This window comes from Podarcis erhardii (assembly GCF_964252035.2).
Source record: "Podarcis erhardii genome assembly, chromosome: 7".
NCBI classification, from domain to species: domain Eukaryota; kingdom Metazoa; phylum Chordata; class Lepidosauria; order Squamata; family Lacertidae; genus Podarcis; species Podarcis erhardii.
The window spans coordinates 87,877,645-87,897,931 of record NC_138511.1 but is presented as its reverse complement, the minus strand read 5'-3'; the positions used below and the strand labels follow the sequence as shown (position 1 = coordinate 87,897,931).

General features: G+C 48.4%; 1 protein-coding gene across 1 annotated transcript; it reads left to right on the top strand.

Annotated features, from left to right (window-relative positions):
• Window positions 1-829: 829 nt before the first annotated feature.
• KPTN (kaptin, actin binding protein) lies at window positions 830-15,089 on the top strand. The gene is made up of 12 exons (XM_081869183.1): window positions 830-1,245; window positions 2,439-2,521; window positions 4,099-4,183; window positions 5,453-5,507; window positions 5,799-5,874; window positions 5,963-6,036; window positions 7,445-7,554; window positions 8,347-8,460; window positions 9,640-9,712; window positions 10,248-10,383; window positions 11,936-12,133; window positions 14,597-15,089. Exons 1-12 carry the CDS (start codon window positions 900-902, stop codon window positions 14,735-14,737), a joined length of 1,491 nt encoding a protein of 496 aa, XP_081725309.1. The 5' UTR covers window positions 830-899; the 3' UTR covers window positions 14,738-15,089.
• Window positions 15,090-20,287: the final 5,198 nt, after the last annotated feature.

The following is a 20,287-nucleotide window of genomic DNA, read 5'->3' as shown; positions in this document are numbered from 1 at the left end:
AGAGTCCCATGGACTGCAAGAAGATCAAACCTCTCCATTCTGAAGGAAATCAGCCCTGAGTGCTCACTGGAAGGACAGATCCTGAAGCTGAGGCTCCAAGACTTTGGCCACCTCAGGAGAAGAGAAGACTCCCTGGAAAAGACCCTGATGTTGGGAAAGATGGAGGGCACAAGGAGAAGGGGACGGCAGAGGACAAGATGGAACTGCCCTGAGACCTCCAGGTATAGGGCGGTATCTAACTTCAATAAATAATAATTAAATCTTCATTACAGGCATGAAGCGATTGTGCCAATTAAACATTTGCAGATTACAGCTCTAGCAATAACCCTATGAAGATGTGAGGCTGTGTAAATACCCAAAGGGTCATCTATTCTAATCTAACCCTCTGCAACCCATTTTATTTTAAATCTATTTATTGGTTATCACACATTTTTGTTTTCTCTCACTTGGGGCGTGGTGACTCTCTAGACAGGCTCCTAAAATTCTTCATAACTTGTTAAAGCTATGCCTCTTTTTCTTGCTTTTGATTAAATTTTTAAGTGTTGTATTATGATTATTATTTTCAAACGCCACCCTTAAACGTCGTCCCCGCAAGTTGCAGACTGCGACGTCCACACGTGTCGGCGATGGGGATATTACAATACTGAGTTATGCGTTTTTATGTTGCAAACCGCCCTATGATGGTGGTGATAATAATAATAATAATAATAATAATGACGATGGCAACGGGAAGGAGCCTAAAGAGGCCATCTTGGAGTCGGGCATGCGTCACACGCCCGCGACGCCTCCTGGCCCGGCGACGTCACCTTCGGAAAGCCCCCTACTCCTTTTTACCTCTGGCTCTCCAATAATGGTGGGGAAGGGAGGACGGGGCTGCCCGTAGCGGTGCCTGAGCCGGAATGGACCCCTCCCGGGAATGCCCGTTTTCGGAGGACAGCTTCACCCGCTTCTCCTCGCAGAGCAACATCTACGGGCTGGCCGCGCTGCCCGGGGCGGCCCGCGGGGGCGGGAGGGGCCCGGGGCAGGAGGATTTCCCCAGGGCGGGGCTGGGGCAGGAGGAGGGGGGGGTCTCCGAGGGGCCAGGGACGGGCCTGGGGGTCCCTGTGGCCCCCGGGGGGTGCGGGGACGGGCCTGGGGGGCTCCTGGCTGCCACCCTGAAGGGGAAAGTCATTTATTTCCGCTACCAAGACCTGAGGCAGAAGCTGCGTCCCGTGGCCAGGGAGCTGCAGTTCACCTATATCCCAGGTAAGGAGGCAGGTGGGCTCAGTGGGCGGAGGGGGGCAGTCTGTGGGTTGGAGTGAGGGACCGGGTGACCCAGGTAATAATAATAATAATAATAATAATAATAATAAAAAGGTAAAGGGACCCCTAGCCATTCGGTCCAGTCGTGACCGACTCTGGGGTTGCGACACTCATCACGCTTTATTGGCCGAGGGAGTCGGTGTACAGTTTCCGGGTCATGTGGACAGCAGGACTAAGCCGCTTCTGGCGAACCAGAGCAGCACACGGAAACGCCGTTTACCTCCCCGCCGGAGTGGTACCTATTTATCTACTTGCACTTTGACGTGCTTTCGAACTGCTAGGTTGGCAGGAGCAGGGACCGAGCAACGGGAGCTCACCCCGTCGCGGGGATTCGAACCTCCGACCTTCTGATCAGCAAGCCCAAGGCTCAGTGGTTTAACCCACAGCACCACCCACATCCCTTACAACAACAACAACAACAACAACAACAACAACAACAACAACAACAATTTATTATTTATACCCCGCCTATCTGGCTGAGTTTCCCCAACCACTCTCGGCAGCTCCCAATCGAGTGTTAAAAACAATACAGCATTAAATATTAAAAACTTCCCTCAACAGGGCTGCATTCAGATGTCTTTTAAAAATAGGATAGCTGCTTATTTCCTTGACATCTGATGGAAGGGCATTCCACAGGGCGGGTGCCACCACCGAGAAGGCCCTCTGTCTGTTTCCCTGTAACTTGGCTTCTTGCAATGAGGGAACCGCCAGAAGGGCCTCAGTGTTGGACCTCAGTGTCTGGGTAGAATGATGGGGGTGGAGACGCTACTTCAGGTATACTGGGCTGAGGCCGTTTAGGGCTTTCAAGGTCAGCACCAACACTTTGAATTGTGCTCGAAAATGGACTGGGAGCCAGTGCAGATCTCTCAGGACCGGCATTATGTGGTCCCGTCGGCCACTCCCAGTCACCAGTCTAGCTCCCACATTCTGGATTAATTGCAGTTTCTGGGTCACCTTCAAAGGTAGCCCTGCTCTTCCTCTGCTGCCCACCCACCTACCCACCCACAAGAGGAAATCTCTCAGTTCAGCATTTCATTCATTTCCCTCTCTTGTTGTGTGATCTTTGTTGGATGCTAACTGCTGGCAGCTGATCTCCCTTAGCCCATGGTCTCCTTGTGTGTCTCTTTGCTTCTCAGTTGATGCCGAGATTGTCTCCATTGACACTTTCAACAAATCACCTCCCAAAAGGGGTTTGGTGGTGGGGATCACCTTTATTAAGGTAGGTGTGGCTTTCATCCCTTTGTAAATGATGCGTCGCTTGGCGTGTTCTTCACAAGCAGTGCTTTTGAAAGGTGGAGACCTAATACAGTGGTACCTCAGGTTAAGTACAGTGGTGCCCCGCAAGACGAACACCTCGCAAGACGGAAAACCCACTAGACGAAAGGGTTTTCCGTTTTGGAGGCGCTTCGCAAAACAAATTTCCCTATGGGCTTGCTTCGCAAGACGAAAATGTCTTGCGAGTTCCTGCGGGTTTTTTCTCCTCCCCCCCCTTTTTCTAAGCAGCTAAGCCGCTTATCAGCTGATCCGCTAAGCTGATAAGCTGCTAAAAGCCGCTAAAAGCCACTAATAGCGCTAATCCGCTAAGCCGTCAATGGGCTTGCTTCGCAAGACGAAAAAACCGCTAGACGAAGAGACTCACAGAACGGATTAATTTCGTCTTGCGAGGCACCACTGTACTTAATTCGTTCCTGAGGTCTGTACTTAACCTGAAACTGTTCTTAACCTGAAGCACCACTTTAGCTAATGGGGCCTCCTGCTGCCACCGTGCCGCTGGAGCATGATTTCTGTTCTCATCCTGAAGCAAAGTTCTTAACCTGAAGCACTATTTCTGGGTTAGGGGAGTTTGTAACCTGAAGCGTATGTAACCTGAGGTACCACTGTACTGTATACGGAGGTGGCATGTAGGGAAGAGACCTCAGACGTTGACATCAGGGAATAATAATAATGATAAAATTTCTAGTACGCCACTCAACTGAATGGGTCCCCCCAGCCACTCTAGGCTGCTTCCAACAAAATATAAAGGAAAACAATGAAGCATCAAACATTAAAAGCTTCCTAAAACAGGGCTGCCTTCGGGTATCTATGGAAAGTCATAGGATTGCTTATCTCTTTGATATTTGATGGGAGGGCGTTTCACATGGGGGGTGCCACTACCGAGAAGGCCCTCTGCCTGGTTCCCTGTAGCTTCACTTTTCTCAATGAGAGGAGTGCCAGAAGACCCTCAGAGCTGAACCTCAGTGTCCGGGCAGAACGATGGAGGTGGAGACACTCCTTCAGGTATACAGGGTAGGTCCTCACAAGAAAAGGTAGTCCTTTAGGTACTGGGGCCTCGGAGGATGTGCCCTTCCATTTTGGCTGGTCCTGCTTCCAAGAAAACATGCCTTGGGTTAGGTTGTAGCTTAAATTAACACAATGGTTTACAATTCTCGTCCTCAGGACACCCACTTTACAGCATTACTGGTGTGATTGGCGGGTATTTAGTGATTTTGCTAATTCATATTGTTTTGAATAGCTGTATTTGTTGTACTTTCATTTTATATAGTTTTTGTATAAACATCTGCTTACTGCTTTCGGGACATCTGGGCCAAAAAGCAGTATGTAGGTAAATGAGGACATAACATAGCTTATTACTGGATTAAGCCCCATGACAGCCTTCCTTGGCCTGAAAAAGGAAGACGAGATAGAACTTTGGTTTGATCCAGTAGGACTCATCTTTAAGTAATTATGTGTACTGCAAAGTCTTCTTGATGTGAAATGAACTTGCAGCTTTGCCTCTTTCTCTTCCCATCTCCACAGGATTCCGGCGACAAAGCCAGCCCCTTCCTTAACATTTACTGCGACTATGAACCAGGATCTGAATACAACTTAGATTCTATCGCACGTGAGCCTTCAGTATCTGTTTTTGCCACCTAACCCTGAAATCGGTGCCCCAAGTTCCCTCCAATCTCTTCTGTTATCTGTTAATCTTTGAAAGCCCATGTCCTGGAAGCAAAATACATCAAAACTGCTTAGAAAACCTTCACAGATGTAGGAGTCAAAGTGCAGAATTTGGCGCGAAACATGGATTTTCTAGCAAAGCAGTAGTATCTGCTACCATATTCAGGGGGTGGGGAGTTGGAAGTTAAAAGCCATTAGGTATTCTAGTTAGTTATGCCAAGGTATGAAGCCCAGCATACATGGCATGTCCACATTTTCAACAGAGAAGACTTCTGAAGCCACCCCCCCAGTGGACTAGCACCTTAAGCTCTTAAAAACGCAATCGCTCAGAATTCCAAATTGGGTAATATCAGACTCTTGAGAGCTACAACTTCCTTTTGATTTTGGTGATGATACAGTGGTACCTTGGTTTTCAAACAGAATGTGTTCCGGGAGTCCGTTCAACTCCCGGAACCGTTCAAAAACCAAAGCATGGCTTCTGATTGGCTGCAGGAAGCTGCAGCAGACGTTTGGTTTCCGAAAACCGTTTGAAAACCGGAACTTCCGGGTTTCGATCGTTTGGGAGCCGATTTGTTCGGTAACCAAGGCGTTCGGCTTCCAAGGTACGACTGCACTTCCCCTGGGGCATGTTCATGATCCAGAGAAGGTTGAAATAATAATAATAATAATAATAATAATAATAATAATAATAATAATAATAATAATATTTATACCCTGTCCATCTGGCCTGGCTTCCCTAGCCACTCTGGTCAGCTTCCCCGAAAAATATTAAAATACTGTAATACATCAAACATTGAAAGCTTCCCTAAACAGAGCTGCCTTCAGATGTCTTCTAAAAGTCTGGTAGTTGTTGTTCTCTTTGACATCTGGTGGGAGGGTGTTCCACAGGGCAGGCGCCACCACCGAGAAGGCCCTCTGCCTGGTTCCCTGTAACTTGCCTTCTCGCAGAGAGGGAACTGCCAGAAGGCCCTCGGAGCTGGACCTCAGTGTCCGGGCAGAACGATGGGGGAGGAGACGCTCCTTCAGGTATACAGGACCGAGGCCGTTTAGGGCTTTAAAGGTCAGCACCAACACTTTGAATTGTGCTCGGAAACGTACTGGGAGCCATAATGAAACGTACTGGATGTATATTATCTCTCCCCCCCACAACTGCCCAGCTATGGAAACTGGGCATACTTTCTTGTTTTCAGGGAGTATTTTTCTTTCTATCCAGAGAGCTGTTTGAACCTGGAACTGCAGTTTACCCCCTTCCAGCTGTACCATGCAGAGTATGTATACCACTCGCCCTATCTCATCTCTCTCTAAAAGCCCAGTAAAACAAAATCCCTCTTCCCTGCTTGTCCCCTTTTGCTTGTGTGTCATTCCCCCCCTCCCCCCGCTAACCTGTGGCCAGAGACTGCCCTATCCCAACTGTTTGTGCGCAAGCCACCCTGGGAGCCCTTTCGGCTGAAGAGCTGGATGCAAACACTCTAAATAAATTTAAAATTTAAAAATATCTCGGGGACATTCATACAAAGCTCTTTAAAAAAGAAAAGAAAATGCTTCTTCTCTCATCGCAGAGTCCAGGTTGCTGACCAGCCGGAGACAGTCTTCCTGTTGAGTGGCAATGACCCTGCGATCCACTTATACAAAGAGGTGAGGCCACCAGATGAAGGCGAGATTTGGTTTAGCCGTTTGCGTTGGAGGCGCCCTGATGTGACTGCATTGCTCCTCTCCTCTGTAGAATGAAGAGCTGCACCAGTTTGAGGAGCAGCCGGTGGAGAACCTCTTCCCGGAACTCAAGGAGCTGCCAAGCAAGTAGGAAGACTGGTTTGCTATTAAAAACAAGAGAAGGGAGAGGGGGAGAGAGAGCTGGTATGGGGAGAGCAAGTTTGGGTAGTACTGTGTCTGTGCACGTGCAGGAATGAGGTTTACAGAAGCTCTCAGACTAAGGCCCAGCCTCTACTTGTAACCTAAAAAACAGCACAAAAGGAGAAGGGATGGGGAGGGAGGAGGGGAAAAGCAAAACCGTGCACTAGGTTTTAGGTGCCGAGGCTTGCATCCAACCTTGGTCATCCGTTCCGCGAGTCTCTTCATCTAGCAGTTTTTTCGTCTTGCGAAGCAAGCCCATTGACGGCTTAGCGGATTAGCGCTATTAGCGGCTTTTAGCGGCTTATCGGCTTAGCGGATAAGCAGATAAGCGGCTTAGCGGCTTAGAAAAAGGGGGGAAAAGGGGAAAAAAACGGCAGGAACTCGCAAGACATTTTCGTCTTGCGAAGCAAGCCCATAGGAAATTCGTTTTGCGAAGCACCTCCAAAACGGAAAACTCTTTCGTCTAGCGAGTTTTCCGTCTTGCGAGGCATTCGTCTTGCGGGGCACCGCTGTATGTGTGTGTGTGTGTGTGTGTGTGTGTGTGTGTGTGTATATATATATATATATATATATATATATATATATATATAATAAAGTTTTTTAACATATTTTCAACAATAATTAAACATACTTTTACATATTATACATTTTTTTTGACTTCCATCAATCACATCTGAAAATTTTCCAGTCTAATCACTTAATATACGTTTCTTACTTTCACTATTACATTTAAATCTCATAACTAATATCTCTAATCTTTCTCTGCTTTGCAATGTTTCATATATTTCGCCTTACAAAACTTCTTGTAGTCCTACTAGCGTAATTTGTTGATTACAGTTGCTCTTCAAATAGTTCGTATATTTCTTCCAATCTTCTGTGAATCTCTGGTCCCGCAGGTTTCGAATCCTTCCTGTCATTTTATTTAATTCTCTGTAGTCCATTAATTTCTTCTGCCATTTTTCTTTCATCGGATTTTCTTCTTGCTTGCATTTCAGGGCTAACAACACTCTTGCCGCAGTTGTTGCATATAAAAACAATTTAACATCTTGTCTATTAGTATGCTTCTGGTTTTTTAAAAAATGTATATTTCAACATCTTTTTCATCTCATTATATATCATTTCCCAGAAGTTTTTTACTTTCTTACATTCCCACCACATATGATAAAATGTTTCTTCTTTTTCTTTACATTTAAGTACATAAGTTTCAGTGGGGCTACTCGTCAGTAGAGATCAGTTGCACTCCTCGCCTTGGACTCTTCACGCCCCATTCCTTCATCCTTCATTCTCTCCGACCTCTGTTTTGCCCAGGAAACCACCCACTTCATTGATCATTGCCCTCCTCTCTTCCTTGCAGCGTCCTCTGGTTAGATGTGTACAACATTCCAAACTCAGGGCAACGGATCACGGCCTTTGGCTGCCAGAGCGGCTACATCCATGTCGCCCACGTTGAACCAGCCAGTCGAGGTAAGCTTCCTTTATTTGTGATGTTTTAAAAGGGGGTTGACAAGTTTTTCTGCTCATTGTGGAATCTTTTTGGAGGGAGGGATCTGGCTGTGCAAACATCCCAGGATTCAGCACTTGGTAGACCAGCTATTGACAGCCAGCCTGCAGGAGCTGATGGGAGTTGTAGACCGAAACAGCTGGAGGGCTCCAGGCTGGCAAAGGGTGAAATCGAAAGGCCCCGTATGAGAAGCCCCTATCACTATTGGCATTCCACCGGCTCTGTTTAAGCAGGCATTGCCTTGAATGTGAACTTTCCTGATCTATTCAATTGTCTTTAAGTGCTGTGCTTTGTCGCTGTTTTACTGTAAATTTTAATTATAGCTGTTTCTATGGAACTTTAAAAATAAAATGTATATATATATATTATAATTGATTTTATAGTTGTAAACTGCTTAGTCTCCATCTTGGGGGGGGGGTAAGTGGCATATAAATATTCCTAGCAGCACCTTTCTTGAAGGCTCAGCCGTTGTGGTGTTGGCTGACTGTCCCCTCTGCCCCTACACCAGTGTGGTGTAGTGGTTAAGAGCGACAGACTCGTAATCTGGTGAACCGGGTTCGATTCCCTGCTCCTCCACATGCAGCTGCTGGGTGACCTTGGGCTAGTCACACTTCTCTGAAGTCTCTCAGCCCCACTCACCTCACAGAGTGTTTGTTGTGGGGGAGGAAGGGAAAGGAGAATGTTAGCCGCTTTGAGACTCCTTTGGGATATCAAATCCAAACTCTTTTTCTTCTTCTTCTTTCCCTCTGCCCAAGTGGTGCTGCAGAGCTGGAACATCCAGCAAGACGGTCCCATCTCCAAAGTCCTGGTGTTTGCTCTGCCAGCTTCCTGCCCTCCAGGCGACCCCTCAGGAACCGTGGCTTCAAATGGTAAGAAACAAGAGGGGGCCATGGGCTTCTCTGCAACCTCAGGTGGAGATAAGGGAGGCTTTCCCAAGCTGGTGCCTTCCGGGCAAATGGTGGAGTCCCAACTCCCACCATCCCTGATCATTTCCTCTGCTGGATCGGGGTGATGGGAGTTGAAGTCCGCCAGCATCTGGAGGGCACCAGCTTGTGGGTGGCTGTCAGGGGCGGGTGCCAGGAGCAGGACAGTAATAACTCACACAGCATCAGTGGAGTTAACTCTTTATTCAAAGAAACAAGCAGCTCAGGAAACCAGGCCTCGGGAGCACAGCACCTCTTCCCGTTAGATCTTGTCCCAAGGAGGCAGTTGTGCGGACTGAAGGTCCCTGTCTTCCCACAGTTGCCTAAGCTTCTCCCTTGCTTGGGTTCTTCCCAAGCAACCTGAGACTCTGTCGGTGTGGCTTCCTGTGTTCCACCCTCTTCATACCTCTTCTGGTTCTGGGAGCCCTGCGGGTGGGGATCTGGTTGCAGCGGGAGTGGGAGACGCCCTGGTTTCTTCGGCAGCCTGCCTTATCTCTCTCTCCTGGCCCCCTCCTCTCCTGCCTCTGAACAGCTGTCTGCCACAGCCTCTTCCTGCTCACTAAACCCTGTTGCCTCTTCAGCTTCCGACACCACCACCTCCTCCCAGTCTTCTCCCTCTGACCGCTCATTGTTGTCCCACCAGTGCTCCCCAGGCTCTGAGTCTTCTTCTCCTGGGGTTTCCCCAGCTGGTAACTCCCAGCATCCTTCTTCATGCAGCCAGCCCATGACATGGCTGATGTGTAGGATGAGAGGCTCTTTAGCTCGAGGCTCAACAGCAGGGGTAGGCAACCTAAGGCCCGTGGGCTGGATCCGGCCCAATCACCTTCTCAATCCGGCCTGTGGATGGTCCGGGAATCAGCGTGTTTTTACATGAGTAGAATGTGTCCTTTTATTTAAAATGCACCTCTGGGTTATTTGTGGGGCATAGGAATTCGTTCATTATTTTTTTTCAAAATATAGTCCGGCCCACCACATGGTCTGAGGGACGGTGGACTGGGCCACGGCTGAAAAAGGTTGCTGACCCCTGCTCAACCGCATTTGGGATCCGTGCAGGTAGCTCCGCTCTTTCTCTGGTGTGGGTTTCTTCTGTCTGTGTGTTTTAAGCCTTTGTATCTTTTCCTGCAGGTAATGCTGGCCCCCAGGCTCAGAGCTACAGTGTCCTTGTCACCAGCACTCTTGAACTCTCTGTCGTCTACAGGTGAGTGGAGTGTTAAAAACAATACAGCATTAAATATTAAAAACTTCCCTAAACAGGGCTGCCTTCAGATGTCTTTTAAAAATAGGATAGCTGCTTATTTCCTTGACATCTGATGGGAGGGTGTTCCACAGGGCGGGTGCCACCACCGAGAAGGCCCTCTGTCTGTTTCCCTGTAACCTCACATCTTGCAATGAGGGAACTGCCAGAAGGCCCTTGAAGCTGGACCTCAGTGTCTGGGCAGAACAATGGGGGTGGAGATGCTCCTTCAGGTATGCAGGACCAAGGCTGTTTAGGTCAGCACCAACACTTTGAATTGTGCTATTGCTATTACTTCTCTTGACTGGGTCATCGCCATCTGCTGCCTCGTTATTTATATATGGCAGTGGGTGGTATCCATCTATGTTTTACTTAGCATAGGCCTATTGAAGTTAATGGACCTGACTTAGCTGTGGTCATGAATTTCAGCTAGTCTGCTCTAAGTAAAACTTGGTTGAATACCACCCAATGTTGTTTTTTATTCCTTCCCCCCTGCCAGGAATGTGCTGCAGAGAGGCCTGGACGACCAGCTGGTCCTTCCCTTGAGTGACCAGTACGACAGCGTCCTGTGTGCCCTCGTCACCGACGTCAACTTTGACCGTGAACCAGAGATCCTTCTTGGCACCTATGGGCAGGTCAGCAGTGAGAGATCTGCCTTCGCCCACCATGTTGGCTTGGATGGGGTTAGGGTTGTAAGGTGCTGTTACTGGGCAGCCTTCTCCATTCCGGCGTCCTCCATAGGTTTTTGTTTATATTTATTTATGTGTTTTAAACCTAAGCTGCCCCACCGTTCCTCGCCAGGGGCTGTTACCACAAAGCAACCCATGAAAACAAAAAATATGAAAATTGCAAATGATAGCTCAGACTGCCACCTGCAGGCCAGACTCTTAACAGCCTTAAAAACCCTGTACAAACAGGCAGATCATAGAATCAAGAAATGTAAAGTTGGAAGGGAGCCTGTGTCATCTAGTCCAACCCTGCGGAGTGCAGGAATCTCCACTAAAGAATCCCTGACCGCTGGCCTTCCAACCTCAGTTAAAAAGCCTCTAGTGAAGGAGACTCCACCACCTACTGAAAGAGTCTGTTTCACTGTCAAACAGAAGTTCCCATCAGAAAATTATTCCGAGTGTTTACTTTGAATCTCCTTTCTTGTAATTTGAAGCCATGGGTTCGAGTCCTACCCTCCAGAGCTGGAGAAATCACGCTTGCTCCCTCTTCCATGTGACAGCCCTTCAGATATTTGAAGATGGCTCTCATATCTCCTCTCAGTCTCCTCTTTTCCAGGCTAAACATACCCAGCTCCTTCAACCGCTCCTCATCAGGCTCGGTTTCCAGACCCTTGATCAGGGATCAGCAACCTTTTCCAGCCATGGGCCGGTCCACCGTCCCTCAGACCATGTGGTGGGCTGGACGATATTTTGGAAAAAAAGTGAACGAATTCCTATGCCCCACAAATAACCCAGAGATGCATTTTAAATAAAAGCACGCATTCTACTGGGACGCGGGTGGCGCTGTGGGTTAAACCACAGAGCCTAGGACTTGCCGATCAGAAGGTCGGCAGTTTGAATCCCCACGACGGGGTGAGGTCCCGTTGCTCAGTCCCTGCTCCTGCCAACCTAGCAGTTCAGAAGCACGTCAAAGTGCAAGTAGATAAATAGGAACTGCTCCGACGGGAAGGTAAACAGTGTTTCCGTGTGCTGCTCTGGTTTGCCAGAAGCGGCTTAGTCATGCTGGCCACATGACCCGGAAGCTGTACGCCGGCTCCCTCCGCCTGTAAAGCGAGATAAGCGCCGCAACCCCAGAGTCGGCCACGACTGGACCTAACGGTCAGGGGTCCCTTTACCTTTTACACATTCTACTCATGTAAAAACACCAGGCAGGCCCCACAAATCACCCAGAGATGCATTTTAAATAAAAGGACACATTCTACTCATGTAAAAACACAATTATTCCCCGATCGTCCGTGGGCTGGATTTAGAAGGCGATTGGGCTGGATCTGGCCCCCAGGCCTTAGTTTGCCTACCCCTGCCCTTGATCATCTTGGTCACCCTCCTCTGCGTACCTTCCAGCTTGTCAACATCCTCCTTAAATTGTGGTACCCAGAACTGGACGCAGCAGTTCGTCAGTATCCTTCAATGCTCATCGGTTGATCGCAAGCAACATAACTAGAGTTCCTTGGTCTTCTAGGAGCTTTTGTGCTACAAGTACCGGGCCCCGGATGCTACAGCGGGAGTCCAGCCCTCCAGCCTGTCCGACGGGGAGTTCCACCTGCTCTGGCAGCGCACTTTTCCCAGCCCCCTCCTCTGCATGGAGTATGTCGACCTCACCTGTGACGGCCTCTGCGAACTGGCGGTGGTGTGTCTCAAAGGACTGCATATCCTCCAGGTGAGTGTATTGGGGGTAGGGGGTGGGGTTGCCACGGCCGTTCTCAATCTTGGGTCCCCAGATGTTCTTGAACTGCATCTCCCATCATCCCTGACTGTGGGTCCTGGTACCCAGGAACGATGGGAGTTGTAGTCCCCACAATGGCTGGAGACCCAGGTTCAAGAGAGGCTGCCGTACCGCATCCATTTCACGTTTTCGACTTCATTTCATTTCCTTTTTCTCCAAAACACTGCTGTTTTCACGTATTGCTGCAAGAAACACCCAGGCCTGGTTTTCACTACCCCTGTGGCAGAGTAAGGACTTCGCAGTTTTCCCCTTTGTATTCCTGGAAGCCAGAGGGTTGGGTACAGTGGTGCCCCGCCAGACGGAAAACCTGCTAGACGAAAGAGTTTTCCGTTTTGGAGGTGCTTCGCAAAACGAATTTCCTATGGGCTTGCTTCGCAAGATGAAAATGTCTTGCGAGTTCCTGCGTTTTCTTTTCCTCCCCCCCCCTTTCTAAGCCGCTAAGCCGCTTATCAGCTGATCCGATAAGCCGCTAAAAGCCGCTAAGCCGCTAATAGCGCTAATCCGCTAAGCCGCTAATAGCCGTGCTTCGCAAGACGAAAAAACCGCTAGACGAAGAGACTCACGGAACTGATTAATTTCGTCTTGCGAGGCACCACTGTACTTCGAATATTTTAAAGGGCAACGTTCAGTGAAGAGGCCTGTCATATCCCTGAGGACTCATCCTGCCCCTGGCAATGCCTTCTTCCTTGCCTACTATTGCCTACTAAGCAGAGAGAATAAACAACTATCTGAAAGTGCCTAATAAATTAAAGAGAAGTTATCCCAAATAACTTCAAGCCAGATTTGCATTCTTTAAATGCAGTGAGTTGGCAAAAAGCCCAGATCCACAAGTGTCAAATCTGGTTAGAGCTGCCAAACTTTGCTTCTGACACATTTTTTTTTGGGGGGGGACACCCCCCCAACCTTCCGGTTTAAAATTCAGCTTCATGTGCTGACATATTCCCCTCCCTCCAATTCAGCAAAGCCTAACATTACAAACCCGGGTAGGGTTTACAAATGCTGGGTAGGTCTGACTCAAAGTGTCACAGCCCATCATTCCTGTTTGTTTATGTTTTACATTTATATCCCACTTCTCCTCCAAGGAGCTCAAGGTGATATACACGGTTCTCCTCCTGCTCCCCATTTTACCCTTACAACACCCCTGTGTGGAAAGTTAGGCTCAGAGGCAGTGAGTGACTCCAAGGCCACCCAGTGAGCTTCAGGGCTGGGGTGTAGTTTCGATCCCAGCTCCTAGTCCAGCACTCTAAGCACTATACCACACTGATTCCTTCTGGGAGCGCCCTCCTTTTTATTGCTGAGTGGCTGGCAAATTGCGGGGAGCCCTTTCAAGGCTTTGCTCACCTCCTTCCCGCATATTCCCTTGTGCAATGATGATTCCCTTCTCTATTCATATTTATTGCCTTTGGTGTCCCCTGAAACGTTACGAAACTATTTTATTATTATTATTATTTATTGAATTTATATACCACTCTATACCTGGCGGTCTCAGGGCTGTTCACAGAGTAAAATCAAGATATAAAACCACAAATACCTAATAAAAATACAAACAACAACTCAATAGCCCCCCCCCAACCCCACATTTTAAAAGGGCATAGGATGTAAATCGGATCAACCAAAGGCCTGGTTAAAAAGGAACGTTTTTGCCTGGTGCCCAAAGGTGTATAATGAAGGCGCCAGACGAGCTTCCCTGGGGAGAGCATTCCACAGACGGGGAGCCACTGCAGAGAAGGCCCCGTTCTCGTGTTGCCACCCTCCGGACCTCTCGAGGAGGGGGCACACAAAGGAGGGCCTCAGAATAATAATAATAATCATTTTTTATTTCTACCCCGCCCATCTGGCTGGGTTTCTCCAGCCACTCTGGGCGGCTTCCAACGGAATATTAAAATACAATAACCTATTAAACATCAAAAGCTTCCCTAAAGAGGGCTGCCTTCAGATGTCTTCTAAAAGTTTGGTAGTTGTTTTTCTCTTTGACATCTGGTGGGAGGGCGTTCCACAGGGCAGGCGCCACCACCGAGAAGGCCCTCTGCCTGGTTCCCTGTAACTTGACTTCTCACGGTGAGGGAACCGCCAGAAGGCCCTCGGTGCTGGACCTCAGTGTCTGGGCTGAACGATGGGGGTGGAGACGCTCCTTCAGGTATACTGGGCCTTTGAGGCCGTTTAGGGCTTTAAAGGTCAGCACCAACACTTTGAATTGTGCTTGGAAAAGTACTCATGATCTCAGGGTCCGTGTAGGTTCATATGGGAAGAGGTGGTCCTTGAAGTATTGTGGTCCACAGCCTTCGCTGTGAGGAACCATTCTTGATGAACTTAGGGATGAGCACGGAGCAAATTCCTTCAGAATAAAAACTGTCCTCTTGCTTTTTCCCCCACCCCATCTTCCTTTGTCCCCAACAGCACAGCCTGACGCAGACAGCCGAGTGCCTCTTAGAGCGGCTCCGGTTGAAAGTGGCCAGCCGGGCGGCCCAGCCGGCGCTTCCTGCGCAGCACCAAGACGCCAAGCCTGAGGATGGCGATGGGAGAGGACCAAAGGAGTGATGGGTGTAGCTGCTGCGCCCTCTTGCCTGTTCGTTTTGCCCAGAAACCAGGGATTAGCGGCCTCCCGAGGGGACAGGACCTTCCGAGCTCTGCCATGGCACCGCAGAAGGAAACGAGGACCAAATCACTGGTTATGGTGCGCGGGAGTAAGGAGATGCGGGGTCCGCCCACGACCCCCCAAGCAACGTTTCTCGGCTGTGTCTTGGCCTCTTGGCCCCAGGAAAGAAACCTTTTGCACGAGGCTCCTTGTGAACCGTTGTCATTCCATATCTCTCCCCTCTCCCCCGCCACTCCTCAAAAAGGCTGGCCTGACCAAGAACTCTATAAATAGGGAATAAATTTTGTACACTAAGCAGGATCTGCTCTCTGTGTTTGTGGCGAAGGCTGGCGTTCCTAATTCAAAAAATAATAGAATTGTTCTGCTGCTGAACGGCTCTTGCTGTCAGATAGTTCTTCCTAAAGTTTGGTTGGAGTCTCCTTTCTCTTCATTTGGCTTGGGCCCTGTGTCTTCGGCACTCCAATGCAACATCTCTGGGTTGTGACTTGGCCATGCGGCTTAGAGCTGGGATCCCGGAGGCCACACTGCTTATGAATTCCAACCACTAGCCCACACTGCCTGAAGAGTTCTGCCTTAAGCAGTCAGCTGGTGTTCGAAACTGGAGGAGAAGAAAGCTGTGGCCCTTGCCCTTCTCCCAGGCAAGGTGGACGGGAAGGGTAGAACATCTGCTTGGCATGCAGAAGTTTCCAGTCTCCACCTCTGGCATTTCCAGTTATGGCTAGAAATAATGATGATGATGATGATGATGATGATGATGATGATGATGATGATGATTTATTATTTATACCCCGCCCATCTGGCTGGGTTTCCCCAGCCACTCTGGGCAGCTTCCAGCAAAGTATTAAAATACAGTATTCTGTTAAACCTTAAAAGCTTTCCTAAAGAGGGCTGCCTTCAGATGTCTTCTAAAAGTCTGGTAGTTGTTCTTCTCTTTGACATCTGGTGGGAGGGCATTCCACAGGGCGGGTGCCACTACCGAGAAGGCCCTCTGTCTGGTTCCCTGTAACCTCACTTCTCGCAGTGAGGGAACTGCCAAAAAGCCCTCAGCACTGGACCTCAGCGTCCGGGCAGAACGATGGGGGTGGAGATGCTCCTTCAGATATACTGGACCAAGGCCATTTAGGGCTTTCAGGGTCAGCACCAACACTTTGAATTGTGCTCGGAAATGTACTGGGAGCCAATGTAGGTCTTTCAGGACCGGTGTTATATGGTCTCGGCGGCCGCTCCCAGTCACCAGTCTGGCTGCCACATTCTGGATTAGTTGTAGTTTCCAGGTCACCTTCAAAGCTAGCCCCATGTAGAACGCATTGCAGTAGTCCAAGCTCTTCTTAAAATCCTGGCGAGTCGCGGCCAGTCAGAGCTGAACAAGACTGAACGAGGTGGACCCAGTGGTCTGACTCCGTATCGGTGCCAGGTTACCCAGTAGGCAGACTTAAGCAAAAGCCCAAAGAAATTGAGGTCTTGTTAAAAAAGCATTTGATATTTCAAAAAGTAAGTCATCATTGACAGAGAGAGCTCAGCTGGTACAGCATGAAAATCTTCATCTTAGGGTTGTGGGTTCGAATCCCGTGTTGAGCAAAAACATTGCAGGAGTTTGGACAAGGCTCTCGTTCCGTCTATGGTTCTCTGGGAAAAATCAGTTATCAAGGGAAAAATCAGAAGACCGTTACACGCTACTGCACACTCCTCGTTTTCCTGTTTTCTCAATATTACTTAATCCCCTACCGAAACCAAGGGGGGCGCTCTACTAATGTGTATCAAAATAACCCGATAAAATAGGATCCTGTCATTTGTTGCTATAAATCTAGATTGTTTTTTTAATTAAAAAAATTATTTTTAGTTAAAAAAAATTATTTTTAGTTTAGTATTTAGTTTTAGTTTAGTATTTTTTTAAAAAACTTTGCATCGCATACAGGGGCACAACCATTTTCTCAGTGTTTGGGGCCTCTAAAATGTCTTATTCTTCTGGCCCTATTCTGTATACAGAAGCTTCCTATACATTCTGGCGACTTTCTCATCATCTTGAGCAGAGAAATGTGCTTCTCGGCATGTAGAAAAACGTTGGGTATTGTATCTTTTCTGGGACTAGGTTCTGCTAGTGAAGACGAACAGATGGCCCAGGAGAGAGGCACGGATTAAGCTTGAATTGCAATAATTAGGAAGTGTTTTGCAGAGTCTTAGCACAGCTGGGGAAGCAGCAACAGCAGCAGCAGCAGCATCTCTCGGTCCGGGAAGCGACGTGACATACCTTTCCCTGTGGGGTTTTGTCCGACAGGGATGGGGAAACCTTGTTGGCCCAATGGCCAAATTCAAAGTTTGCCAACCTTCCTCCAAACACAATTCCCTCCAGTGGAAGAAAACAAAACAAAAACAGATTTGGACACGGTAAACAACACCACCACACTCTCCGCCAGGAATGTGTCAGGAGCTCAGCCTACACTCGAGTAGGACCCTGGCAAAGCCACATGCCTGACCGGCATGTTCTCTCCCTCCTGGTCGATCGGGAGCTTCAAAAGCTTTCTTTTGCCCGAACATCACAGCGACCGATGCCAACTGACACTGGCACACTTAGGGATTGGCAGAGTTTGTGCAGTTTGCATGACCGACCTCAGCAACTCTGCATTTTGGCTAATCTATTTGCATATAAACACACATGGAGCGCTGCAACATGGCTCCGTCTCTCTCTAGCATCAGACAGCAAAGAGAAAAAGAACAAAGGACAATAGTCCCACTTCACGGAACACAGTAACACAAACATCCTGTCTCCGTCACTTCCCACTCTGTGGAGTCAAAACATATACCGTCATGTGATAGACAACAATCCCATGACTGCAATCATGGAGCAGGTATTCTAACAGAATGATCCTTTGGCCATCCAAGCAGAATGTCCACTGCTTGGCTCCAATCCTAAGTATCCCATGGGCTCCTCCAGGACGACAGAGAAGGGGGGGGCTTGGTAGGCTGTTTTGAAGGGTGTGGGCCTTTGATCTGCTGCCTCCCCCATCCCCAATTTTCTTGCTAACTGTGGTTTAGTAAAATACAGAGCCTTCTAGCTTGAAGCAGAGAGGCTCTGGGCACCATTTCCTCAAATCAACGGGAGGTTCTTTGGCACCTGCTTTTGTGCAGATATATATAGAGCCTCTGAAATGTGCTCAGAAGAGACTTTTGTAGACGGCGCTCATCATTTCGTTGGTACTCGTTCTCTCGCTGATGGTTCTGCTCAGTACTCAGAAGGAGGGAAGAGGAAAGCGGATCCCGCTTCATTGTCCAAACCAGGTTAATTTCCCATCTCCTTTTAAGTTCTTTTTCTGACTCTCCAAGGTCTACTGCTGAGTGAGAAGTACATGCTTAAAAATAAACTGACATTCAGATTATGCTTTCTCAGGTGTTTCCAAACCCGGCATTTGGAAGCCAGAATCCAGGAATCAAGAGGATGCCATATTGCTCAGAAAAGAGAACTGTTTTTTTTTTTTTTTTCATTTCCCAGAGGCGGAACAGATATTTGCTGGTATATTAGCTGGGTTTTCTGTAGTGAGGAAAGACGGGTTTCTCTTTGGAGTTCCTCTTGGAGGCAAGAGGGAGGGCTTGTTCCATCTGTTCTCAGCTGGGACTGCCAGCAGGGCTTGTGTAGACCAAACCCCTGTATTCTTCTCTCCTGCATCTTTCCTATAACCTTTAAAAAATATATTTCATCCCTATGTCCATACATATATAAGAGGTAAGTGCATGGTATACATGGACATAATGGTTTCATTCAGAGTAGACCCACTGTGTTGTAGCCAATGTAGTGCTAAGTTAAAGTTACTTAAAGGTAAAGGTAAAGGGACCCCTGACCATCAGGTCCAGTTGTGACCAACCCTGGGGTTGCGGCGCTCATTTCGCTTTATTGGCCAAGGGAGCGTACAGCTTCCGGGTCATGTGGCCAGCATGACTAAGCCACTTCTGGCGAACCAGAGCAGTGCACGGAAACGCCGTTTACCTTCCCGCCGGAGTGGTACCTATTTATCTACTTGCACTTTGATGTGCTTTTGAACTGCTAGGTTGGCAGGAGCAGGGACCGAGCAACGGGAGCTTACCCTGTCGCGGGGATTCGAACCACCGACCTTCTGATCGGCAAGTCCTAGGCTCTGTGGTTTAACCCACAGCGCCACCCACGTCCCTTTAAAGTTACTTAGCCCCCCGTTAAATATTTTGCACAAGCAGAATTGTGCAAGAGTACAGGTAAGCAGACTGCTGGTAACTTGATTGTGCAATAGATTGCTCCATCCATGGTGCAACAGATTCTCACAAGCGCAACATTAACGCTCGCCTGTCCATTAATGCAAGAGCCCTTGCTGGGTGGACTGCAAATGTTGGATGCAGTCCACTGAAATTCACGAGCCCCAATTAGGCATGTCTACAAACTTCACAGGGTCTACTTGGGGCATTGGAAACAATACAACTATAGCAATTGTTTTTGGCAGGGGTGGGGAATCAGAGCACCATGGAGCGCTGCCCCTCTCTGATTGTTTAAGGATCCCTCATAAGTGGAGATTCCTCTGACATGAATATCTGAATATCTTGGTATCTGAAGAAGTGTGCATGCACACGAAAGCTCATACCAAGAACTGACTTAGTTGGTCTTTAAGGTGCTACTGGAAGGAATTTGTTTTGTTTTGGCTAAGACATAGATTTCTAATAGATCTTTTGGCCCCCAACTAAATTTTATTTGCTGCTGTTGTGAATTTTCTTTTGGCTGCTTAAATCCCCTTCACATTGTGGCCATTTTTAGTTTTTTAACACTATTGTTTTCAAAAATTGTATTGTAAGCCCTCTGAAGGAGGAGAGAGGTCTTGAGGAAATGGCAGGATATTTTGGTAAAATAAATAAAAGCTGGTGCATGCATTTTGTTTTTTCCTTGCACCCCCCTCCGGCCCCATAGCTTCTTTCTGTGGGTCCTGAGGGCTTATTTCTCTCTTCCCACAACCTCCCCCCACCCCACCCCGCACCAGCGCTGCCCCTCCCCTTCTCTCCTCCTCCTTTCACCAGAGGCGGGCTCGCTCTCCATCTCTCTCAAAAAAACAAGTTTCTAGTCCACATGCCAATGAAGTTGTGCCTGAATGTATGTGGACACAGCTGGCTGACAGCTCAGAAGCCCGGGAGCATGGTTGAATAAAATCTCAGGAGAGCAAGCAGATGAATTATGCAAACTTGCTCCAATGTGCATAAGCTATGTTGTTGTTTAGTCGTTTAGTCGTGTCCGACTCTTCGTGACCCCATGGACCAGAGCACGCCAGGCCCTCCTGTCTTCCACTACCCCCCTCCCGCCCCATAGCTTCTTTCTGTGGGTCCTGAGGGCTTATTTCTCTCTTCCCACAACCTCCCCCCACCCCACCCCGCACCAGCGCTGCTCCTCCCCTTCTCTCCTCCTCCTTTCACCAGAGGCGGTCTCGGTCTCCATCTCTCTCAAAAAAACAAGTTTCTAGTCCACATGCCAATGAAGTTGTGCCTGG

Coding starts and splice junctions, on each gene's coding strand:
- KPTN (XM_081869183.1), top strand. CDS start 900: ATGGACCCCTCCCGGGAATGCCCGTTTTCGGAGGACAGCTTCACCCGC. Junction 4,184..5,452: donor CAACTTAGATTCTATCGCAC/GTGAGCCTTCAG, acceptor CTTTCTATCCAG/AGAGCTGTTTGAACCTGGAA. Junction 7,555..8,346: donor CGTTGAACCAGCCAGTCGAG/GTAAGCTTCCTT, acceptor CCTCTGCCCAAG/TGGTGCTGCAGAGCTGGAAC.